The 24,723-nt window shown below is 45.4% G+C and overlaps 1 protein-coding gene across 2 annotated transcripts in view; it reads left to right on the top strand.

Moving 5' to 3' along the window:
• Kdm4a (lysine demethylase 4A) overlaps positions 1-23,228 on the top strand; it is a 65,724-nt gene extending 42,496 nt beyond the window's left edge. For both annotated transcript variants that reach the window (XM_004672498.2, XM_045149293.1), the window contains exons 13-22: positions 455-636; positions 2,133-2,337; positions 2,737-2,813; positions 3,420-3,475; positions 5,249-5,357; positions 5,515-5,700; positions 9,864-10,034; positions 21,591-21,710; positions 21,969-22,061; positions 22,187-23,228. In XM_004672498.2, the coding sequence (XP_004672555.2) occupies positions 455-636; positions 2,133-2,337; positions 2,737-2,813; positions 3,420-3,475; positions 5,249-5,357; positions 5,515-5,700; positions 9,864-10,034; positions 21,591-21,710; positions 21,969-22,061; positions 22,187-22,327 (1,340 nt within the window). In that variant the 3' untranslated portion in view covers positions 22,328-23,228. The remainder of the gene's footprint in view (positions 1-454; positions 637-2,132; positions 2,338-2,736; positions 2,814-3,419; positions 3,476-5,248; positions 5,358-5,514; positions 5,701-9,863; positions 10,035-21,590; positions 21,711-21,968; positions 22,062-22,186) is intronic.
• The last annotated feature ends 1,495 nt before the right edge of the window (positions 23,229-24,723 follow it).

The following is a 24,723-nucleotide window of genomic DNA, read 5'->3' as shown; positions in this document are numbered from 1 at the left end:
CAATTCCCTGTTATTTCCCTTCCATTTCCCTGCAGCTCAACTAAAGGGAAAACAAACCCTAAGGGGAAACGACTTAATGTGCTAGCATTTGGAGGCAGCAAATAACGTGGTCTTGGCAAGACAGTGTTTTCCTGTGTTGCCCTTGGAGAGGGCAGAGAGAGGGTTGAATGTGGCAGCTGTTAAGGGAGCAGAGCGGGCTTCACTTAGGGGGCAAGAGGAAGAATAGGGACTATGAATCAGTCATACCAGAGAAAGGGGTACAAGCAAGACTTCCCATAAACCATTGACACTGTTTTCAATCACTTCCAGGCTTGACCTTCATCTTCTTTAGGCATCTCGTGTTTAGTCCAAGCCTTGGAGCTGGACCCCTCGCTGAGCACTTCTGCTTTCCAGGCAGAGCCTCACATGTGTAGGGCTGGCTTTAATTCATTTCTGTTTCTGTTCGTTCTTCTAGAGACCTCTGAGCAGCTGACCCCAGAGGAGGAGGCTGAGGAGACAGAGGCTTGGGCTAAGCCTCTGAGCCAGCTGTGGCAGAACCGACCCCCAAACTTCGAGGCTGAAAAGGAATTCAATGAGACCATGGCTCAGCAGGCTCCTCATTGTGCCGTCTGCATGATCTTCCAGACATACCATCAGGTAGGTCCACTGTATCACCTCTGTGTCCTCAGGACATTGGAGGAAGCTTGGGCTTAATTGTGGGTAAAAGACTTGCCAATGGTTGCCTTGAAGGGGCCTCTTCCTCTAGCATTCTCTGCCCCGTCTGCCAGGCTCACCAGGCAGATGCCCAGACATGGCAGCTTTCCTTTTAGAGTACTTTGTGGATGATGTGGCTCAGGTGCCTCTGGCACATGTGCTTGGCACGACGTTACTGTTTGCAGACACTGCTTCTTGTTTGTTGTTATCCTAGTCTGGGCTGTTCCTACATGGGAGAGTGCAGTCCTTGCCAGCTGGGGACCAGGACGGGAGTTCTTGACCACCTAAACACTGAACTTGGGTGAAAAGCCAGATCCACCCATGTCGTCTCCTTCCTCATGGTCGTGGTAACTGTCACTTGGCCAGAAGGAGCTAGTGTGGGTTCGTGAGTTGAGGGATGGGAAGCACCGGTGCTGGCTTTACTGTGCTCTTCCCATGCTGGATCCACCAGCATGGATCCCTTTGGGCCCAGCTCTTGGGAACCAGATTGATATTCAGAGCAGCATGTGCCAGGTGACTGGCACAGGCTCAGCTAAGACCTGCACAGGATGGCCGTGGGTAAGCAAATTCCTGGAATTAAAAGTGGCACAGCTGCCTTGAGTTTGGCAGGACCCCAGGTTCATGTTTACAGAAGGATAGAACCTGGAGCAACATACCTGCTTAATAATAACTCACTGCGTCTTTGCATTAACATAAAGCCAAACCAAATAACCAGATTTGCCATGGCCTCTGAGGGAGGTAACTGGCCTGGTTATTACTGTCAGCAGATCTAGTAAGTGGATGCCCAAATGTCATGGATGGCATAGGCTCAGAGGTTGACTTGTTCCTGGGCTCAATGTTTGAAAGGGGATGGAAAATGGTGCCATCCAGTGGTACAGCCCGTTCATATTTGCAGTCAACATAGTTCCCCCAGGGCAGTATGTGGACTTAGTGTACTTGGAGGAGCCCAGAGCCGGGAAGCACAGCTGGCACTCCAACCATGTGACAGTGCTGCGGCTCAGGTGACCTGCTGACACGGGCCTCCGGATGCTTTCAGCCCTGGCCCATCAGGAGCATGTGCTGTGGGTCCTGCCTCCGAGTGGGGCCACCATACAGTACAGCACCTAGCGGAGCCGGCGGTGGCTGCCTCCCTGCCACCATCCCAGCTCCCGCCACTACTACCGTGTTTGGGAAGACTGAAATCCCAGTTGCCTCTTACCTCGTTTCCTCTTCTCAGTTGTCCCCCGGGGCCTTTGTTTGATGCTGCTGTGAGAAATTGAATTTAAGTCATTAGAGGTAACTTCAATTAGTAGCTTTGGGATAATGGCTGTGCACTGGGGAGCTGTCGTCATAGTCAAGTCAGTGAGAGGGCCAGCTTTCTGCTGATGGAGCAGGCGGAGAGCTCAGAGCACAGGTGTGTGCTCACTGGGCTGTCACGTTGTTTTCCACCGTTGACCTAGGTCGAGTTTGGAAGCTTCAGTCAGAACTGTGGGAGTGCTTCAGAACTAGTCACCCAGACTCAGAGGACCAAGCCACTGATTCCAGAAATGTGCTTCACGTCAACGGGCTGCAGCACAGACATCAACCTTTCCACCCCTTACCTGGAGAAGGACGGCACCAGCATGCTCGTGTCCTGCAAGAAGTGCAGTGTCCGCGTCCACGCCAGTGAGTGTCTCACCGTTCTCTTGGCGTGTCCCAGAAGCACGGGCCTGCTCACTGGAAGTCCCTTTGACCTGCTGGCCTCCCAAGTCCCCCAGTGCCAAGGCTGTGCCTGTGCTCTTGGGGAGTTGGTGACTCCAAGTATATATACCAAAATTGCTTAACTTTGGGGTCCTCTGGGTGGCAGGTTCCTGGCTGCTGACTAAGCATTTACACCAGTGAACCCACAGTTTCTGATTGTTCAGGTCCTGGCCAAAACTGTATGGTTGAGTTATGGGGACTCTGATTGAGAATTCGGAGATTTCCATAAGATTTGTTATCTTTGGGAGGTGGCTTGTGGAAAAGAATTGCAAATTCACATTGTCTTCAGCCTCAGGATCCATTTGCTCTTGGTGCCCTTATTAGGTTGCTATGGCGTGCCTCCTGCAAAGGCTTCTGAAGAATGGATGTGTTCTCGGTGTTCCGCCAATGCCCTTGAGGAGGCGAGTACTCCCACACTCTTCCTGTCTTCCCTGAGAGACTCGAGTAGTTTCAGGGCCAGGCTCTTTCATACTTGACATTATTTATGTCCACAGCAGTCCACATAGGGCTTGGTACCCAATGATGTCAGAGTGAGTACTGTGAGACCAAGTCCTGGGACAGCGATAGTGGCGAGTGGATCTGGAAGCTGTGTTAGCTCCATCGAGTAAAGACCAGGTAGTGGTCCTGTCCTAGGGAGGGTCCATCACTCCCTATAAAGAATTGTCTGGGGTCTGAGCCTCAAAACAGGGCTCAGGAGGTTCGTTGTACGTCTTTCACTGTTAGCCCTGCACTGCCTCCAGGTTTGGAGCAGCTTCTGTGACTTTGACTTTGTTAACAGTTGTTAGAATACTGACACTGAAGAGACTCATACTAAAGCAAGGGACTACTTGGTGCATTTTAGCCTCGAGTGTCCAACCTACCTCTCCAGAGGAGTCTTCACAGCAGGTTGTGTACTGGAAGGCACTGCTTTCTTGGTTGAGGTTAGAGTGGTCCACAGAAGTTGTGGGAAGGGAAGATTATATGGTATTGACTCATTAGTAACCACTTCTCCCTCTGCTTCTGTGCAGGACTGCTGTTTATGCTCATTGCGAGGAGGGGCCCTGCAGAGAGCAAATGACGATAGGTGAGTTCTGAGCAGCTTTCAAAAATATTTATTTGTTTGAGAAAGAATGAATGAGCAAGCAAGTACACCCACTTCAGGGCTCCTGTCCCTGAAAGTGAACTCCAGATGCATGTGCCACTTTGTGTATCTGGCTTTAGAGAGAGAGGGGAGAGAGATAGAGAAGTGAATGAGCATGCCAGGGTCTCTGCCTACTGCGAGCTCCAGATGCATCTGGTTTATGTGGGTATTGGGGAATTGAACCTGGATCCTTAGGCTGTGTAGGCAAGCACCTTTACCACTAAGCAATCTATCTCTCCAGCCCCCTCTGAGCAGTTTTCAATGCTCAGTTCTGAGTCAGGGTGCAGTAGTGGCTTTGCTCCTGAGTGAATAGTGAGGATTTGGGTAGCACATGGTGTGGCTGGAATAGTATCTCCAAGGCTCATTTTAACAAGCCATTCTAGACTGCTTTTCCAATGTACTTTCCCCCTGGAGGCAAAGATGTAAGTACTCTTTGAGAGGAGCTAAGGATGGGTTCAGGAGAATATGAAGATCCTGTAAAGGTGGTACAGGCACTTTGTGCACTGTAAATTGGGCTACTGACTTTGTTGCATCCTAGGCTGGTACGTACAGGTAGCCACAGCCATGGACTAATGAACATTTTATCTTTTTATATTTGTTAACTTTTTTATTTATTTGAGAGAGAGAGAGGAGAGAGAATGGGTGCTGCGCCAGGGCCTCCAGCCACTGCAGATGAACTCCAGAAGCATGTGCCATCTTGTGCATCTGGCTTTTGTGGGTCCTGGGGAGTCAAACTTGGGTCCTTAGGTTTTGCAGGCAAGTGCCTTAACCACTGAGCCATCTCTCTAGCCCTTATCTTTGCCTTTTATGTTTTGTTTATTTATTTGTTCATGAGAGAAAGAGGCAGAGAGACCTTTGCTTTTTAATAATAGAAACCAAACGTGTCCTCACTTCCACATCACAGCCCTGTCAGTATCATAGACTATTCTCATGTCTGTTGTAGGTTTTCATGTGGCCTCACTTTTTTTGTGGAGCTGAGACTGAAATCTAAAGCCTTATACATGACAAACATATTCTCTCGTCACTGAGCACCAAACAATCCCCTGCCCTGATAGTAAGAGCTTTCATAATTTTTAGTTTTTCTCAACTGGGTGCATGTTGGTTTTCCAACATGCCCAGAGCAGAACCTTTGAGAATTAAGTGGGGCTTGGGACAGATCTTAAAGACTCACATTACCGTGAATAAAGGGAGCAGAAAGGAGAGGTCATTTGAACCCAGAAAAAAAGTTTGCATAGAGGCCTGGGGGAGACTGTGAATACTGGCAGATGGGGCCCAGTGAGAGTGGATTCAGGAAGTGCTGGGTGCTGTAGAGAAAGCTCTGACTGGCATTTTCTGATCTGTTCTTGCCCCTGAGCTTCACCATACTCAGTCAGTTATGATTTTGCTTAACATTGAGGGGGTGGTTCAAGGAGTTTGGCCCTGTGCTGACCTGGAGCTGCAAAAAAGTGAGGTCATGTGAAAATCTCCAACACACATGGGAGTAGACTGTAGAGCCGGCAGGGAGTTATGTGGAAGTTGTAATAGCTTCTTTTGGGGGGTCCTGGAGGGCAGAATAGTGCTTGAGTGTAATGGCACTGCTCGCTTCTCATCCTGGGTCCTGAGACCTGGTTGGCAGGTGACATCGTTAGCCATACTGGGTAAGGGAGGAAGAAGTACTGTTGGCAAACCTGTAGGGCTAGGGACCCAGAGGTGGCTGAGGCCTTTACCTTTTGGCAGGTGGGTGCACGTCTCCTGTGCTGTGGCAATTCTGGAAGCAAGGTTTGTCAACATTGCAGAAAGAAGTCCCGTGGACGTGAGCAAGATCCCCCTGCCCCGCTTCAAACTGGTAAGGAGGGAGTGGATTCTGCACAGCTCCCCTCCCGAGGAGGCTGGGTGGGACAGAAGAGGCTATTTCTGCTTGGTACCCAGCCACCTTTACTCCTTGGGCTGGGCCAATATGGAAGCTGGGTTCTGGTTTCATGGGCTCTCTCTCCTGTGAGCAGAAATGCGTCTTTTGTAAAAAGCGAAGGAAAAGAAACGCTGGCTGCTGTGTGCAGTGTTCTCACGGCCGCTGCCCGACTGCCTTCCATGTGAGCTGTGCTCAGGCTGCCGGGGTGATGATGCAGCCCGATGACTGGCCTTTTGTCGTCTTCATCACCTGCTTCCGGCACAGGATTCCCAATCTGGAGGTGAGAAGCCACTGCCGTGGAGTCTCGGGACAATTTTCATTTTCCCTGCATGCTATTCATTTTCTGTGTTGGCAAGCATTTCTTTAAGCATTGTGCTTGGTGAAGAATATGATGGGTAAGCAGTTAAAGAGATGGTCCTGTCTGCCCTCCTTCCCACAGTCCAGGAGCATATCTCCTTTCTTGCTTGCCTATCCTTGTCAAATCCCTGAAGGCCTTATCTTATCAGTCCGTGTATCCTTTTGCCTTATCCCAAGGTCAGGGATGTTGCAATAGATCTGTGATGTTGAAAGCTGATGTTCCTGATAATTGGCTGGTAGCTGCCCTACAGAAAGGAGTTTGTAGTTCTCCACAGGGTTACATGTGGAGAAGATAGGTGGATGTCAGCTAGAGGAGTCCTCAGTGGGTCTGGGTAGGTTTTGAGTGATAGTGTATTCAGGGTTTCTGAAGCACAAGGAGCAAGTTTCATAACAGTGAGTGTGCAAGGCTGGTCTGGGTACATGGTGGGTGGGGGTTGGTACTTGGAGAGTAAGCAGCACCCAAGGATGAAAGTCTCTGACTGCCAGTTAAAGAGTTCACTTTTCTTTCTATTTGAAATGACAGTCAAATGGCATTTTGAATCAGTGATTTTTTTTTTTAATGTTAAGAGTCTCATTCTAGCTTAGACTGACCTACAATCACTCTAGCCTCAAACTCAGTGATCCTCCTACTTCTGCCTCCCAGGTGCTAGGATTAAAGGTGTGCACCACCAGCCTGGCCCAGTTTTTTTTTAATGCACATGCGAGAAGGAAGGAGGAAGAGCACACACACACAGGAGAAGAGAGAATTGGCCCACCATGTCCTCCAGCCACTGTACGCGACTTTGTGTGCATGTGTGACCTTGTATCACCTTGGGCATCTGGCTTACGTGGGACCTGGAGAGTCAAACATGAGTCCTTAGGCTTCATAGGCAAATGCCTTAACTACTAAGCCAGCTATCCAGCCTATGATTTTTTAATTTTAATTTTTTTGTTTTTTGAGGTAGGGTCTCATTCTAGCCCAGGCTGACCTGGAATTCAATATGGAGTCTCAGTGTGGCCTCGAACTCACAGTGATCCTCCTACCTCTGCCTCCCGAGTCCTGGGATTAAAGGTGTGTACCACCACACCCACCTTCATTTATTTATTTATTTTATTTTAGAAAGGGAGAGAGAGTTGGCACACCAGGGCCTCAGCCATTACAACCCAACTGCAGATGCTAGCACCATCTAGTGGGCATATGTATGTGACCTTCCACTTGCCTCACCTTCGTGTCTGGCTTACGTGGGATCTGGAGAGTTGAACATGAGTCCTTAGGCTTTGCAGGCAAGCACCTTAACTGCTAAGACATCTCTCCAGCCCCAGCCTGTGATTTTCTTTTCTTTTTTTTTTTTTTTTTTGTTTTTCGAGGTAGGGTCTCTAGCCCAGGCTGACCTGGAATTCACTATGGAGTCTCAGGGTGGCCTCAAACTCACAGCGATCCTCCTACCTCTGCCTCCCGAGTGCTGGGATTAAAGGCGTGCGCCACCACGCCTGGCTCTTTTTTTTTTTTTGAGTCAGAGTCTTGCTGTTTCTCAGGCTAGCCTAGAACTCATGCTAATTCCTGATCCCTCTTACCTCAGGCTCTCAAGTGCTGGGATTGTAGGCATGTGACATAATGCTGGCCTGAATCATAGTTTTGGGAGTTCTTTTTTTTTTTTTTTTTTTAAAAGGTCTCACTCTAGCCCAGGTTAACCTGGGACTCATTCTGTAGTCCCAGGTTGGACTCAAACTCACAGTGCTCCTCTTCCCTCTGCCTCCCAAGTGCTAGACCAAGGTAGGCTCTGAATCATACTTTGTTTTGGTTTTTTTTGAGGCAGGGTCTCTCTCTAGCCCAGGCTGATCTTGAGTTCATTATGTAATCTCAGGGTGGCCTCAAACTCATGGCAGTTCTCCTACCTCTGCCTCCCCAGTGCTGGGATTAAAGGTGTGCGCCACCATGCTTGACTGAATCATACTTTGTTGTTTTGGTAGTGGTTTGAGGAGAGGATGCTTGTAATCAGAACTTGAGGCAGTGAAGCCAGTTATCCCAGCAGCAAGGTGAGCCTGGAATAGAATTACACAGGTCGAGCTTTAAGCTCTATCTTGCCTCAAGAGCTCACTGCAGGTGGAATTATCAAGGATGGTGGATTGCCTTGGGGAGGGGATGCAGAGGGCTGGGAAAGGAGGGGGCAAGAGGAGAGGGAATGTGACCTGTGGTGGCTCAGGTTACTCCCTTGAGAGGCAAGAAGGATGCTAATGTGGTGAAGTTCCTGCTGCAGTCAGGAATTGAAGGGAGCAGGGCTGTTTTACCTTGAAAAGGGGGAAGGACAGAGAGATTTAGAAGTCTGTGGAGAACTGACTGCAGTAACCAGCTTGCACCTGTGGGGTAATAATGAGGGCCAAGGTTTAGGCATTACCAGCGCTCAGTGGGATATCTAGCCCAGTTCTCATTAGAAGCGAAACCGCAGTGTGAGGAGCAGTGCAGGTAGCCCTGGAAGGCTGAGGGGAGCCATGGAGCGCTCGAGGTCATTTAGTACGCAAACTAGGAAGCCCCAAGGGAAGCTGCATAGTAGACAGGTTTTCAGCTGAGTGTTTTGACTGAAGAGCATGGCCCAGAGCCATCCAGAGTCAGCAGCTTTTTACTCTGCCATGTAAGACCACTGAAAAAAACACTTCATTGGTGGACTTGACCTTCCCCCCTTTTTTTCTCAAGGTAGAGTCTCACTCTAGCCCAGGCTGACCTGGAACTCACTCTATAGTCTCTGGCCTTGATCCTCCCAAGTGCTGGGATTAAAGGCATGCACCACCACTCCCAGTAGACCTTTTTAAAAAAATCTTTCAAGAAATATTTTATTTATTTGAGGGGGGGAGGGGAGGGAGGAAGGATGCCAGGGCCTCTAGCTACTGCAAATGAATTCCAAATGCTTGTGCCACCTTGTTTGTCTGGCTTACGTGGGTCCTGGGGAATTGAACCTGGGTCTTCTAGCTTTGCAGGTAAGTGCCTTAACCAATAAGCCACCTCTCCAGCCCTTTTTGTTGTTTTGTTTTGTTCCCTACCCCCACTCCCGGGTAGAGTCTCATTCTAGCCCAGGTTGACCTCGCATGCAAGTCTGTACTCCCATGCTGGCCTTGATCTCAGTAATCCTCCTACTTTTGCCTCTCAAGTGCTGGGATTAAAGGTGTGCTCCACCAGGCCCCATCAGCCTTCCTTTTTTTTTTTTTTTTAATTTTTGTTTATTTATTTGAGAGCGACAGAAAGAGGCAGAGAGAGAGACAGGAGAGTGGGCGCGCCAGGGCTTCCAGCCACTGCAAACGAACTCCAGACGCATGCGCCCCCTTGTGCATCTGGCTAACGTGGGTCCTGGGGAATCGAGCCTGGAACTGAGGTCCTTAGGCTTCACAGGCAAGCGCTTAACCGCTAAGCCATCTCTCCAGCCCCAGCCTTCCTTTTTTGCTGGCGCAAGGGATGCTTTTCAAATAAGGGTTTTCTCTGTGCTCCACTATTGCTTCAAATTAACTATAGCCCATTCTAGTCTTCAGCTCATGGTACTTCTGCACCTGGCTCAGTCTTCACACCTGGCTTAGCTCCTCCTTTTTCATGAAAGAGTTTTATTGAGCATGTGTGACACAGCAGTAGGAGTAGGACCTTCAGAAGATGGACAGATCTTTAGCATGAGGCCCAGGCTGTATAGAAGTAAAAGCCCGAGTTAGCATTATGTCCCGGCTGGCAGGAGGGCAATCTTGAGTTGTCATGGAACAGAGTAGTCGATGTGGATTATCATCACCACTGCATGTGCAGGCTGTGCTGTTTCTTTTGTAATCCACTCTCCACATTAGGTAGGCATCTGCATGTGCCGTACGGCAGTAAGTGTGCATACAGGACAGATAAAGTCCCAGCTCTCCCGCAGTGTATGTGAAGAACAGATAGTCTTGTGGAAAGACACACAGGAAACTAGAAAAGACAGTATAGCAGACTGGGAGAAGTTAAGTGGGAAACCGAGAGCAGGACAAGGCAGTAGAAGAGTAGCTAGGCAGGAAGGGTTAGTACCTGTGAGTGGATGCTGGGACACGGGGAGCCAGTGTACAGTTGTGTGCATTAGTAACGCAAGCACATTTCTTTTTTTCTAGCGTGCCAAGGGGGCCTTGCAGAGCATCACCGCGGGCCAGAAAGTCATTAGCAAGCATAAGAATGGGCGCTTCTACCAGTGTGAGGTGGTCAGGCTCACCACTGAGACCTTCTATGAAGTCAATTTTGATGACGGCTCCTTCAGTGATAACCTGTATCCTGAGGACATAGTGGTAATGTCTGCAAGCAGCTTCTGGGCCAGTTTGGGACTGAGACATTAGGTGTAGCTGGCTGATTGCTGTGGGTTCCTCTGCCTTTTCTAGCCAAGCCCTGTGGTGCCATCATCAGTTCTCAAACAGAAACATCCATTCTGGTCTTTTCCTTGCAAGAGAATTTTGTGCTGCTAGTGTCCCTAGAAGTTTGTGGGAATCAGTGTTTCCTATAATTCTTTTTTTTTTTTTTTCCAAGGAAGGGCCTCACTTCTAGTCTAGGCTGAACTGGAATTCACTATGTAGTCTCAGAGTGACCTTGAACTCACAGTAATCCTCCTACCTCTGCTTCCCAAGTGCTGGGATTAAAGGTGTGTGCCTCCATGCCCGGCTTAATTCTTTTGAATATGCATATATTTTAGTCTGAATTATCTCTGAAGGCATCTAGTGCTGGAAAACACATTTTGTAAGCAAAGCCAGTATGCTGATACTAGCTTCCTTGCTTAGAAGCTGTGTTTTGAGGAATTATCGGAATTATCCAGCTTTCTTGTCTGCCATACCCTCTTGGGAGATGTGTCTTGGGCTCTTTGTGGTACAGGTTTGGGGCTATGCAGAAAACTACTTGGAAAAGCTTCTGGCATATTGACACCTGATACCCTAGAGACACAGCTGGACCCATTTCTGGGTTTCCTGGCTCAGTGCTCAGGACTTAGTTCAGGTTTCTGCTGCCCTTGGCCTGCCTTTCCTTGTATCAGTTTAAGCACCAAAGTAGAGGAATGAAGCTTTTTCTTTTCTCTCCCTTCCCTTCTCTTTCTTTTCCACCCCCTCCCCCCCGCCTCACATAGTCAGACTCTCATCCTAGCCCAGGCTGACCTGGAACTCACTGTGATCCTCCTATCTCAGCCTCCTCAGTGCTATAACCACCATGCCCTGCTGGAAGCCATTTCGCCCTTTATCAAATTGGGTCTTTTCCTTTGTTAACACATAAGCAACTTAATTGCTAAAAGCATACTAATTAGTTCCAAGGCCAACTTACATTATTGTAAAGGTAATGACATTTATAATGGTAGCACAGCCAGGGTTTCTTAAGCTCTCCCATGGCAGCTGAGGGCTCTGTGTCCTGTCTCTCACTTGCAGGCTCTGAGAAGGTGGTGTGCACTTTGTAGTTCATCAAACAGTGTTCTTAGTATTTGGTTTTCTAACAGGTTTTGAGGACCTCAGTGAGTCTTTCTCTGTAGGTTTAGCTATCCATAGTTATTTTATTAGACATTAAAAATCAAGATTAATACCAATTTAATGAAAATATATTTTTAAAACAAGAGCTACTAGGAAATATGTTATCTTTTTCTCTAGCTTTGCAAGTCCTTTAATGTTATTTCAAGTACAGGACATGTTGGTGCATGCTTATGGTTCCATCATTTGGGACTTTAAGCAGAAGAGTCAAGAGTTCAAGGTTGTTGTGAGCTTAGATAGTGAGGCCCTGTCTTAAAAAGAAAACAAGAAGGGGCTGGAGAAGGTGGCTTAGCAATTGAAGGCACTTGCTTACAAAGTGTAATGGCCTGGGCTTGATGTCGTGGTACCCACATAAAGCCACATGCACAAGTGCATGCATGAGGTTTGTTTGCAGCAGCAAGGGGCCCTGACACACCCATTCTCCTGCTACCTATAAACAAACAAACGGGAAAAAAAAAAAAGAGAGAGAAAGCTTGGGTGTTGAGATGGCTCAGCAGTTAAGTGTGCTGTCTGCTCAAATATGAGTGCCTGATGGGGCCCAAGGTTTTCAGAGTTTGAATCCTTAGATTCCACATGAACAGCTGGGCATGGCCACATGCACAGGAGCAGACACACAAGACACTTGGATCCCAACAAGCTCTAGAATCAGTAGAGACTCCGGCTGAGAACAAAACCAGTTGAGGGTGGGGAGATGGCTCAGTGGTTAAAGTGCTTACTTGCAAAGCCTGATTGACTGGGTTCAGTGCTCTAGGACCCATGTTCTAGATGGGCCCAAAAGCCAGATAGATAAAGTGGGATGTGGGTATAAAAGACAAGTCAGAAGAGCTATGAAGTAGGATACCTACTCCAAGCCATTGTAGGCAAGTGTATGGGGTGCCACACCACACATACACAAACGAACAAAAAAGTTAAAGTATAGTATAGGAAGAAAATTTTAGTGTTAACACAGGTATGTAGTTGGAAAGGGCATTTTAATAGCCTTTTAGAAAACTGAATTTATTGTTTATTTTTATTTTTTTTGTTTATTTTTATTTATTTGAGAGTGACAGAGAGAGAATGGGTGCGCCAGGGCCTCCCGCCACCACAAACGAACTCCAAATGCATGTGCCACCCTGTGCATCTGGCTTACTTGGGTCCTGGGGAATTGAGCCTCGAACCAGGGTCCTTAGGCTTCACAGGCAAGCCCTTAAGGGCTAAGGCATCTCTCCAGCCTGATTTTTATTTCTTTGTAGTATTGATGATTGAACATAGGATCTCATATATGCTAAGCAAATAAGCAAGTACCCCCCACCACTGAGCTACACCCCTAGCCCTTGCTAAATTAAAAATAATTAAAACAGGGTCTGAGTTGCTCAAGCAGGCCTTAAACTTGTAATCCTCTTGCCTCCTGAGTAGTTGATCTTGTGTCGTGAAGACTGTCTACAAGTGGTAGGTGTATATACACACATACATTAATTTATTTGAGAGAGAGAGACAGAGAGAAAGAGGCAGAAAGGGAGATACAGAATGAGTATGTGCATGCTGGGGCCTCCTGCCACTGCGAAAACCATTTTATGCATCTGGAATTACATGGGTACTGGGGAATTGAACCTGGGCCATCAGGCTTTGCAAGTCAGTGCCTTTAACTGCTGAGCCATCTCTCCAGCCTAAGTGGCAGTTTTTGTGTGATGTGTATATGTTTCAAGGTAGGCTCTTGCTGGAGCTGATCTGGACTTCACTATGTATCTAGAACTCATGGCAATTATTTTACCTTAGTCTCCCAAGTGCTGGGATTAAAGGCATGTGCCACCATGCCTGGCCTTTTTCTTTTGGAGACAGACTCTATTATAGTCCGGTTTGGTCTTTAACTGGATATGCAGTGACCATACTTTCTCTCTGTCTCAAATAGATAATTTAAAAAAATATTTTATTTATTTATTTGATAGAGAAAGAGGGAGAGAGAGACAGACAGACAGATATACACACATATACACAATGGGCACGCCAGGGCCTCCAGCCAGTGAAAATAAACTCCAGACGCATGCGCCCCCTTGTGCATCTGGCTGACGTGGGTCTTGGGGAATTGAACTTGAGTCCTTTGGCTTTGTGGGCAAATGCCTTAACCACTAAGCCATCCCTCTCCCCCCCCCCTTTTTTTTTTGGTTTTTCGAGGTAGGGTCTCACACTAGTCCAGGCTGACCTGGAATTCACTCTGTCATCTCAGGGTGGCCTTGAACTCAGTGATCCTCCTACCTCTGCCTCCCGAATGCTGGGATTAAAGGCATGCGTCACCACGCCTGACCCCAATGTTTTTTTTTTTTTTTAAGTGAAACTAGGTTCCCCTACTTGAATTCTGAGTAGACAGTGGTGACAAATGCATTAACAACGAGGAGAGCTTTGGGCTGCAGCCTCGATCGTATACCACTGCTGAAAACGTCAACATGACGAAAGCAGCTCACCCTCCCTCCTTTCCCTTCCCTTCCCTCCCTCCCTCCATCAAACCCAGGGTACTTCTACCACTCAGCTACATCCTCAGCCCTTGTTTGTTTGTTTGTTTGTTTAGAGACAGAAAGGCAGATAGGAAGAGAGAGAATGGGCATGCCAGGGCTTTTAGCCGCTGCAAATGAACCTGGATGCTTGTGCTCCCTTGTGCATCTGGCTTATGTAGGGCCTGGGGTATCAAACCAAGGTCCTTTGGCTTTGCAGGCAAGCACCTTAAATGATGAGCCATCTCTCCAGCCCAACACTTGCATTTGAGACAGGTCTCACTAAATAGCTGAAGCTATCCATATTCTCTGTTTTCTTTTTAGGTAAGCCCAACAGACTGGCTTTTTTTTTTTTTTTTTCCCTAATGTGAGAGAGGGAAAGAGAGAATCGGCATGCCAGGGCCTCCAGCCACTACAATTGAACCGTAGACATGTGTGACCCCTTGTGCGCATGTGTGACCTTGTGCACCTGCATCACCTTGTGTCTGGCATATGTGGGACCTGGAAAGCCAAACATGAGTCCTCAAGGCTTTGCAGGCTAACTGCTAAGCCATTGCTCCAGCTCCAGCTCCAGCTTGGTCCTGAACTCAGGATCATCCTGCCTCAGTTTCCCAAGTGCTGGGCTTACAAGTTTGCCTCACCTGCGCAGCCAGTGGTCCTTTCTTTGCTTATCTACCTTGCTTATATTTCAAGAACGCATTTTTTTTTTCTTTTGGTTTTCTGAGGTGGGGTCTCACCTTGACCCAGGCTGACCTGGAATTCACTATGGAGTCTCAGGGTGGCCTTGAACTCACAGTGATTCTTCTACCTCTGCCTCACGAGTGCTGGGATTAAAGGCATGAGCCACCATGCCTGGCTTTTTTTTTTTTTTAATGCAGGGTCTCATTTAGCCTTGAACTCACATCCATTTTTCTACCTCAGCCTGCTAAGTGCTAGAATTAAAGGTGTGCAAGAACATTTTTTTTGTTTTTGTTTTTTCATTATGGTAGCTAATCTGAAAGGAGTGAGAAGGAATCTCTGTGTAATTTTACTCTGCATTTCCCTAATGACTAGGGATGCAGAACATTTTTTTAGATGTTTATATGCCATCTGTATTTCTTCTTTTGAGAACTCTCTATTTAGTTCTATAGCCCATTTTTTATTGGTTGTTTGATTTCTTATTATTTAATCTGGGTTTATTGCTTGAACAATTGGGGTTATATTCAGAAAGTCTTTGCCAAGACCAATATGTTGAAGGGTTTCCCCTACTTTTTCTTCTAGTAGTTTCAGAGATTCAGGTCTGATAATAAGGTCTTTAATCCATTTAGACTTAATTCTTGTACATGGAGAGAGAGAAGGATCTATTTTCATCTATAGATACATATCCAGTTTTCCCAGCACCATTTGCTAAAGAGGCTATCTTCAATGAGTATTTTTGGCATTTTTGTCAAATAGCAGGTGGTTGTAGGTACCTGGACTTGTATCTTGGTCGTCTAGTCTGTTCCATTGATCTACATGTATGCTATTGTGCCAGTACCATGTTGTTTTTGTTACTGTGGCTCTGTAATATAGGTTAAAATCAGGTATGGTGTACCACCAGCCTTATTTTTGTCACTCAAAATTGTTTTAGATATTTGAGGTTTTTTGTGCTTCCAAATTAATTTTTAGACTTTTTTTCTATTTCCCTGAAGAATACCATTGGAATTTTGATGGGGATTGCATTAAATGTGTAGATTGCTTTTGGTAAAATTGCCATTTTCACAATATTGATCCTTTCAATCCAAGAACAAGACATGTCTTTCCATTTCCTAGTGTCTTCTGCAATTTCTTGCTTCAGAGTTTTAAAGTTTTCACTGTAGAGATCCTTTACTTCCTAAGTTAGGTTTATTCCAAGGTACTTTATTTTTTTGATGCAATTATGAATGGGAGTGATTGATTTCATCCTCTGTGTGTTTGTTGTTAGCATATAGGTAGGCTACTGATTTCTGAGTGTTTATTTTGTACCCTGCTACATGGCTATAGGTGTTTATCAGCTCTAACAATTTGCTGGTAAGGTCTTTTATGTATAGAATCATGTCATCTCCAAATAATGATAACTTGATCTCTTCCTTTCCAATTTGTATCCCCTTCTTCCTTTTTTTTTTTTTTTTTAAAGGTAGGGTCTTACTCTGGCCCAGGCAGATCTGGGATTCATTATGTAATCTCAGAGTTGCCTGGAACTCACAGCAATCCTCCTACCTCTGCCCCCCAAGTGCTGGGATTAAAGGCATGTGCCACCACACCTAGCTCTTGTATCCTGTTTATGTGTGCCTCTTGCCTTATTGCTATGGCTAAGACTTCCAGTACTATATTAAATAAAAGTGGGGACAGTGGACACTCTTGTGTTGTTCTGATTTTAGTGGGAAAGCTTCAAGTTTTTCCTCTTGTTGGCTGTAGGCTTGTCATAAATAGCCTTTATTATGTTGCAATATGTTCCTTCTATTGTCAAGTCTCTGTAAGACTTTTATCATGAAGGAGTGTTGGATTTTGTTAAATGCTTTTCCTGCATCTAATGAGATGATCATGTGATTTTTGTCCTTCAGTCCATTTATATAATGTGTTACATTTATTGATTTGCAGATGTTGAACCATCCCTGTATCTCTGGGATAAAGCCTACTTGGTCGGGGTGAATGATCTTTCTGACATATTCTTGTATTATTTGGCAATATTTTGTTGAGAAATTTTGCATGTATGTTTGTGAGGGAGATTGGTCTGTAATTTTCTTTTTTTTGTTCTATCTTTGCCTGGTTTTGGTATCAGGGTGATGCTGGCTTTGTAGAAGGAGTTTGGTAGGATTCCTTCTTTTTCTATTTTATGGAAAAGCTTAAGAACCAATGGTGTTACTTCTTCCCCGAAGGCCTGGTAAAATTCACCAGTGAATCCATCTGGGCCTGGACTGTTTTTAGTTGGGAGATTTTTGATAACTTCTTGCATCTCCATACTTGTTGTAGGTCTATTTAAGTGATTAATCTCATCTTGATTTAATTTAGGTAGATCATACAAATCAAGAAAATTATCCATTTCTTTCAGATTTTCAAACTTAGTGGAGTATATGTTCTTACAGTCTGTCCCTATGATTTTTTTGAATTTCTCTGGTATCTGTTGTGATGGTGCCTTTTTCATCTCTAATTTTATTAATTTGTGACTCTTCTCTCTTTCTTTTGTTCAGATTTGCTAAGGATTCAATATTGTTTATCCTTTAAAAGAACCAAATCTTTGTTTCATGGATTCTTTGGATTTTTTTTTGTTTCTATTTCATTAATTTCTGCCCTAATCTTTATTATTTCTTCCTGTCTACTGATTTTTGGTTTGCTTTGTTCTTTTTCCAAGACTTTAAGGTCAAGCATCAGGTTGTTTACTTGAGACCTTTCTAATTTTTTAATATATGCATTGAAAGCTACAAATTTCCCTCTTCGGACTGCCTTCATTGTGTGCCAAAGGTTTTGGTGTGTTGTGTTCTCATTATCATTTGACTGTATGAATCTATGAGTTTTTATGCATTTTTAGTTTCCATGATTTTGTGTATGCTTTATAGCTTTTCTTGCTATTGATTTATAGTTTGATTCCATTTTAATCAGATAGAATGCATGGAGTTATTTCAATTTTCCTGTATTTGTTAAGGTTTGCTTTGTGTCCTACTATATGGTCTATTTCAGAGAATGTTCTATGTGCTGATGAAAAGAATGTTCTGCAGCGTTTGGATGAAATGTCCTGTAGATATCCGTTAGGTCCATTTGTTCTATGATATCACTTAATCCTGATGCTTCTCTGTTTATTTTTTGCTGGGATGACCTGTCAGTTGATGAGAGTAGGTTGTTGAAGTCACCCACTACAACTGTGTTTGGTGTTATCTGTGATCTTAATTCTAGTAGCATTTGATGAAGTTGGGAGCCCCCATGTTAGGTGCATATATGTTTAGGATTGTAGTGTCCTGCTGTTGGAGTATGTCTTTAATCAACATAAAGTGACCTTCCTTATCTTTCCTAACTAATTTGACTGTAGTCTACCTTGTCGGATATTAGGATAGCAACCCCTGCTTATTTTCTAGGTCCATTTGCTTAAACAGTTTTCCATCCTTTCACCCTAAAATATTGTCCATCCTTTGTAGAAAGGTGAGTTTCTTACAGGCAACAAACTGAAGGGTCCTGCTTTTTAATCCAGCCTGCAAACCTCTGTCTTTTGGTTGGGGCATTGAGACCATTACTAAGAGATATTGTTGAAAGGTGTTTATTTATTTTTGCCATTTTTTTTTTTTTTTTTTTTTGGTAGTTCTTCTGGTTTTACCTTTGCCCTCTTGTGTTAACTAGTATTTGAGTATGGTTTGTTTTTTTTTCCAGGTTCATCATGTCTTCTTTTCTTTCTCTTCAGCATGGAGGATTCTTTCAAGTATTTTCTGTAGAGCTGGTTTTGTCTACAAATATTCCTTTAGCCTGCTTTTGTTGTGGAATGCCCTTATTTTCCATCTATTTGGATGGATAGCCTTGCAGGATTAAATGACCTTAGTTGACAGTTTTTATCTTTCAGAACTTGGAATACATCACTCCAAGCCCTTCTGGCTTTTAAAGTTTGTATTGACTAATCTGCTGTGATCTTGATGGGCTTGCCTTTGTATGTAACTTGATTTTTCTCTCTAACTTCTTTCAATATATTTTCTTTGATTTGTATGTTTGGTAGTTATAATATGGCAAGGAGAGACTCTTTCCAGGTTTTGTCTGGTGGTTGTTCTAAAGGATTCCTGTATCTACAGTGGCATCTCTTTCCCAATTTGGGGGACATTTTCAGTTCATGCCTTCCTATTAGCTTGTCTTTCTCTTTGTTATACTGTATTAGATCTGCCACCTGGTCTTCTAGTTTAGCTATTCTGTCCTCTCCTGGATCCATTCTACTGGTGAGATTTTCTACAGTTTTTTATTTCATTAACTGTGTTCTTCATTGCTAGTAATTCTGACTGGTTTTTCTTTATTCTGTTTCCTTATTTATGTCTTGTATTGACCTCTTTATTTCATTCAATTAGTTTCTTATGTCTTTTTTGATTTCCTCTTTCATTCCTTTGATTTTTTTTTTTTTGACTTCTTTGAACATATTTATAATCATTCTTTTTTTGGGGGGGGGTTTGAGGTAGGGTCTCACTCTGGTCCAGGCTGACCTGGAATTAACTCTATAGTCTCAGGGTAGCCTTGAACTCACAGCGATCCTCCTACCTCTGCCTCCTGAGTGCTGGGATTAAAGGCGTGCGCCACCACTCCCGGCTATAATCATTATTTTGAAATCTTTCTCAGGCATTTCCTCTAAATCATTCTCACTGGAGGTCATTTCTGATGCATTAATACTTTTTGGTGGATTTATATTGTCTTGATTTTTGGTGTTTCATGTGTTTCAATGTATGTATTTTTTACATCTTAGGTTAATTTAATGCTTGGATTTTTCTAGTTAGCTGCAGTATTATTAGATGTATCAATCAATTTGATGTTATATATCTTCTGGATAGGCGCTTAAGGTGCTAGGTGTGGCTCTTAAGAATCTCAGATTATCTACAAACGTGACCCTGTCTGTTGGCTTCGCCTGCTATGAGAGTATTCAAGTAGTCTGAGTGGAACAAAACAGGCAGATTCCAAAATTTAAATAAACAATGTACACTTTCAATGAAAAACAGCAGAGTATTTATACAAAAGTAGGTATTATGTCAACCAGATCCTAAAACAAAGTCATTGTCCTTTAGTATGTGTGTTGCCCCACATCCTTAATCCTGCAACTAGTAGGCTAAGATTTCCGGTCTGTTGAGGGTTCCAAGTCAGCTTGTGACCAAGTGAGACCTTCGCTAATGAACAATACAAGAGGAAATGAAAGCACTGTGAATCAGGAAGCAACAAGTGACAAGCCCAAAATATAGCTTATTTAAGAATGGCAAATCCGGGGGCTGGAGAGATGGCTTAGCAGTTAAGGCCTTTGCCTGCAGAGCCAAAGGACCTTGGTTTGATTCCCCAGGACCCACGTAAGCCAGATGCACAAGGTAGTGCATGCATGTGGAGTTTGTTTGCAGTGGCTAGAGGCCGTGGCGCGCCCATTCTCTCTCCCTCTCTCTGCCTCTTTCTCTCTCTCTCTCTCTCTCAAATAAATAAATAAAAATAAAGTAAAAAAAAAAAAGAATGGCAAATCCGACCATCTATCAGATTTAACATGTAATTTATCCTGACATGGAAGGTGCAATTAGCACTTCTGGTTCAATCCTATATACCAGGCTTCTCTGGTGGGTACTGACCTGGTGTAATCCCAGTTACCTTTTCGGATGATTTTGGTCTCAGTTATGCTGCGCTCCCACTTGGTTCCCTTTGCTGCGCTGTGGGCTCAGGTAGGCTGGCTGGGTTGCTGGATCGGTGCCACTGGTCACCAGTGCTGTGTAAATGCACTCCTTTCCCCAGGTCTCTTGCTGGCACTTGTGCTGGTGGTGGGGTACAGGGGCTGTGGTTGATGGTTCTAGTTTTCCCGCTGGTCCACGTGGTCCTTTCTTCACGTTTCTGTGGGCAATCGGTGTGAGTGGAGTGTGTCCTCACCTGGCTTTTCCTGTGGCTCAGCCCGAGCCTGGCTGCTGTGGCCTAGCAGACTTGGTGCTGCCACTGCCTGCTTCTGTGGTTTCTAGACGCACCGGATCTCCTACTTCTGTGCCTTAGTTGATAATTTCTTATATACCTCACTTTTTAGTAGAAGACTATATTTTACTGGTGTGCTCTTTTTTGGGGGGGGGGGCAGGAGGGTTCTCCCCTACGTTGCTTTGGCATGGTTCCTACACCACCATCTTAACTGGAAGTCGTCTTTTTTTTTTTTTTTGGGTAGGGTTTCACTTCTAGCCCAGGGTGACCTGGAATTCACTATGTAGTCTCACGCTGACCTTGAACTCACAGTGATCTGCCTACCTCTGCCTCCCTAAAGGTGTGCGCCACCACGCCCGGCAAGAACACATTTCTTTTTCTTTTTTTTTTAATTTTTATTAACATTTTCCATGATTATAAAATATATCCTATGTTAATTCCCTCCCTCCCCACCCCCCCACTTTCCCATTTGAAATTCCATTCTCCATAATATTACCTCCTCATTACAATCATTGTAATTACATATATACAATATCAACCTATTAAGTATTCTCCTCCCTTCCTTTCTCTACCCTTTATGTCTCCTTTTTAACTTACTGGCCTCTGCTACTAAGTATTTTCATTCTCACGCAGAAGCCCAGTCATCTGTAGCTAGGATCCACATATGAAAGAGAACATGTGGCACTTGGCTTTCTCTGGGTCTGGGTTACCTCACTTAGTATAATACTTTCCAGGTCCATCCATTTTTCTGCAAATTTCATAACTTCATTTTTCTTTACCGCTGAGTAGAACTCCATTGTATAAATGTGCCACATCTTCATTATCCACTCATCTGTTGAGGGATATCTAGGCTGGTTCCATTTCCCAGCTGTTATAAATTGAGCAGTAATAAACATGGTTGAGTACGTACTTCTAAGGAAGAACACATTTCTTAAAATGTACTTGAGTACAGTCCTGTCATTTCTTCATTGTAGAGCCCTGAGGAACCTTTAGAGGCACAATTGAGGGGATATGAGTTGGACTCTTGATTCTGACACCTGCTGCCTTCTTACTAAGCTTATACTAGCTGTTTCTACCCCTTCCCTCTCTCCCTAAAAGGAATCAGGGAGCAGACATTGACAGGCAAGTCTTTATTCCAGTTTTTAGTCCAGTGCAGCCATCTTCCTTGAAGTGCTTGAGCAGGATTTATCCTGGCTCATTCTTCCTGAGCCAGTGTCTATTATCATTGTGGTCAAGTGGAACTTACTTCTACTCTCTTCCCATCTTCTTTCCTCAGAGCCAGGACTGTCTCCAGCTGGGACCTCCTGCTGAAGGAGAAGTGGTCCAAGTGAGATGGACAGATGGTCAAGTCTACGGAGCGAAATTTGTGGCTTCCCATCCCATCCAGATGTACCAGGTAGCTAGAGCTTGCACAGGAGCTGGGAGGAGGGAGGGTAGTTGATTAATTTAGTGCTTTGTTTTTGGGTGAGTCTGTAATGATCTTTACAGGGCTAGGGGTCTGCCCTGTGTCCAGTCTGCAAGTGTCGTTCTAGACATGACAGTCCTTATTCCAGTGCTGTGTAATACCTTTCTGTGGCTACAGGAAATTGCCACTGTACAGGCAGACCAGGGAGACTGGAGTACTATAACCAAAAGGCCTTTGTTTCCTTGGCAGGTAGAGTTTGAGGATGGCTCACAGCTTGTGGTTAAGAGAGATGATGTATACACGCTGGATGAAGAGCTTCCCAAGAGAGTCAAATCTAGACTGGTGTGTAGTTTCTGGGTAACCTTGGCCCCTGTCAAGGGGAGGGCATGGTAGAGCATACTCCTTTGGTTTTTTTATTGGTCCCTCTGGTGACAAAGAGATGATTTGACTTGCTTTTTCTTCTGTAGTCAGTAGCTTCAGATATGCGCTTCAATGAGATTTTCACTGAGAAAGAAGTTAAGCAGGAAAAGAAGCGGCAACGGGTTATCAACTCAAGATACCGGGAAGATTACATCGAGCCTGCACTGTACCGGGCCATCATGGAGTAGATGCTTCCAGGGTCGAGGAGGTTCCCAGCCTTCAAGGCAAGAGCACTCTGCGGTTCCACAGCACAGCAGAAACTTGGAACTCAGATGTCTCTAAAAGTGAAGATGTAAAAAGAAAAGGAATGAAATGCCCCATCCCATCACCTTCTCACCTCACCCTCTTCGCATTCCGCCATAGTGAAAAGACAAGCCGTTTGCGGACACTTGGCAGCCATTGCTGATCTCTAGCTGAGGAGCTGACACTGGAATGCTGTGACTGCATCAGTCCTCAGTTCAAAAAGGGATCAGCTTAGCTGGTTGTCCTATTCCTGGCCTGGGATGACTTGGCTTCCTACCAACCACCTGCACCAACTAGGGAGAGGTGCTGGTGCTTGACCCAACTCCCCCTTTTGTATTTATGTGAGTGTGCATGCGTGCGTGTGTGCGTGCGTGTATGTATGTGTGTAGGTTTGGCATGGACCAGCTTCTGCCAGCCCTTGGCCTTTACTTTCTTCCTTGCCTCTATGCAGGGCAAACAAAATGTGAAATTCTGCCCTCAGCTGAGCTGAGTAAGGGCCTCGGGGATATGGTTGGAGGTGGAGGTGCCATCTGTGCAGGTCTGGAAAAATCTCAAGAGAAAGCTGTAAAAGATGCAGTATTGACATGATAGGAGCTGGTGCCACCTCTTTGCCCACCCCCCTTGAAGGAGAAGAGAGGTCATTTGGTGTGTCCACAAACTCTATAGTCACAGAGCCTCTGTGGCACAGTATTTGAGGGTCTGGGTGTGGACTACCCTGAAGGGAGGATATTAATGATGGAAGCAGGCAGAGCCTGATGGGTGATTCTTTCAACAGAAAATACAATCATGCAGGGGATGGGGTGGGGGTTATGATGTATTGGGGCCACTGGAGGCCAAGGGCAGGTGTAGATATGCCCTTGGTCATGGGTGGGTGGGGCCTATTGAGGGTGGGGGGGCGGGACTAGAGGGCAACACTGAAGGGGTTAAACAGGTTTTTGCTCCTCCTGAACTTGCTTGTCTGGGCCCAGTATTGGAGGGCTTCACACCTATCCCCTATGTATACAAGAATCAGATTTATAATACTTCCCCTTTTTTTGTTACTTACAAACGCTATAAACCAAATTATTTTGAAAACTGGTGCATTACCTTGTCCTTAGCAATAAAATGTGTTGAGCAGAAGATTGACTGTGTCTGCCCCTTGGAGCCCAAGTGGTCCAAGGCCAGGCTCAGAAGCAGGATTTGGGATTTACAAAACGGTGAATGTGATGAGTATCTGGGCTGTGGCTGTGAGTGCCTCATTCTGCTGCCCCTGCAGTGGAGGTGACCAAGAGAAGGAAACAGAGGACTGTGCTACAGTCCTCTCAAGAGAGGTTGCTACTCTGCTTCCACTGCATTTGAGGTCTTCACTTACTTGGGCCAAGTAGGTGCCAGCATCTGTATTCCAGCTGTGTTGTGGAACCAGCTTGAAAGCAAGGTGGTATTCTAGGAGCTTGAAGAGCAGGAGATACTCACCTCACATTGGAGTTTAGAAGCTCCTCTCTGGGCTGCCTGTTTGGGGTCAAATTCCTCACTGGAAGACCCAGTCCTTTTTGTCCAATGAGCCCTTGAGGTGGAAGCAGACAAGGATAGAGGAGCCTCGGGGTACAGGGAGGTACAGGGAGGGCTTAGGCACAGCAGAACTGCTCCAGCTGGCCTTGGGCAGCCACGTGCTCCCTGTGGTCTGGCATGCCCATGCTTCTCTGTGTCCTTGCAGTTTGGAGTAGTTGCTAGTTTGGAAAGGGTTGTGGGGGAAAGGGAGGAGCAAAAGACTTCAAAGATGCTTTTCAAAGCCAACTCCATCCTGGGGCCAGGGAAAGGAGGTTGACCCTTTAGTCCTTCCTCCAAGGTTTCTCTGGGTAGGCCAGGCAGAGCCAGGCTTTCCTGGAATCATGGTGAGTGGGCCCGACAAGCACATCTTTGGAGGGGAGGAAAACTAACCCCCCCCCCCCCCGCCCTTTCCACGGGTACCTGCATCTTCCTGCTGTCATTATCCCTAGCCTTGCAGAACTGGGTTCCTGCTGTAATCCAAGAAACATTCCCTTACTCAAAGTCAACTGTGTATGTATGTTCACCACTGAACCATGTCCATTCCTAAACTCTTTTTATCTACTTATTTTTAAAATGATATGCCGGGTCTCAGTTCTTGAAGCTGGTCTTGTAATTTGTGATCTTCTTGCCTCGCCACCCAAATAGCTGGGGTTGCAGGTTGGAACAACCAGGTCTGGCTAACACGATTATCTAAGAACTTTGTACTTTTTACTTTCACCAGCCCAATAACTCAAGCTCAAAGAAGGGATGGGACTTCCCCAAATTTCACAAAACTGGCCTGTGGTTTTTGGTTTGGTGCTGGAAATTAACCCAG

Source organism: Jaculus jaculus, chromosome 5, assembly GCF_020740685.1.
Source record: "Jaculus jaculus isolate mJacJac1 chromosome 5, mJacJac1.mat.Y.cur, whole genome shotgun sequence".
NCBI lineage: Eukaryota > Metazoa > Chordata > Mammalia > Rodentia > Dipodidae > Jaculus > Jaculus jaculus.
This window is presented reverse-complemented; position numbering and strand designations above follow the sequence as displayed.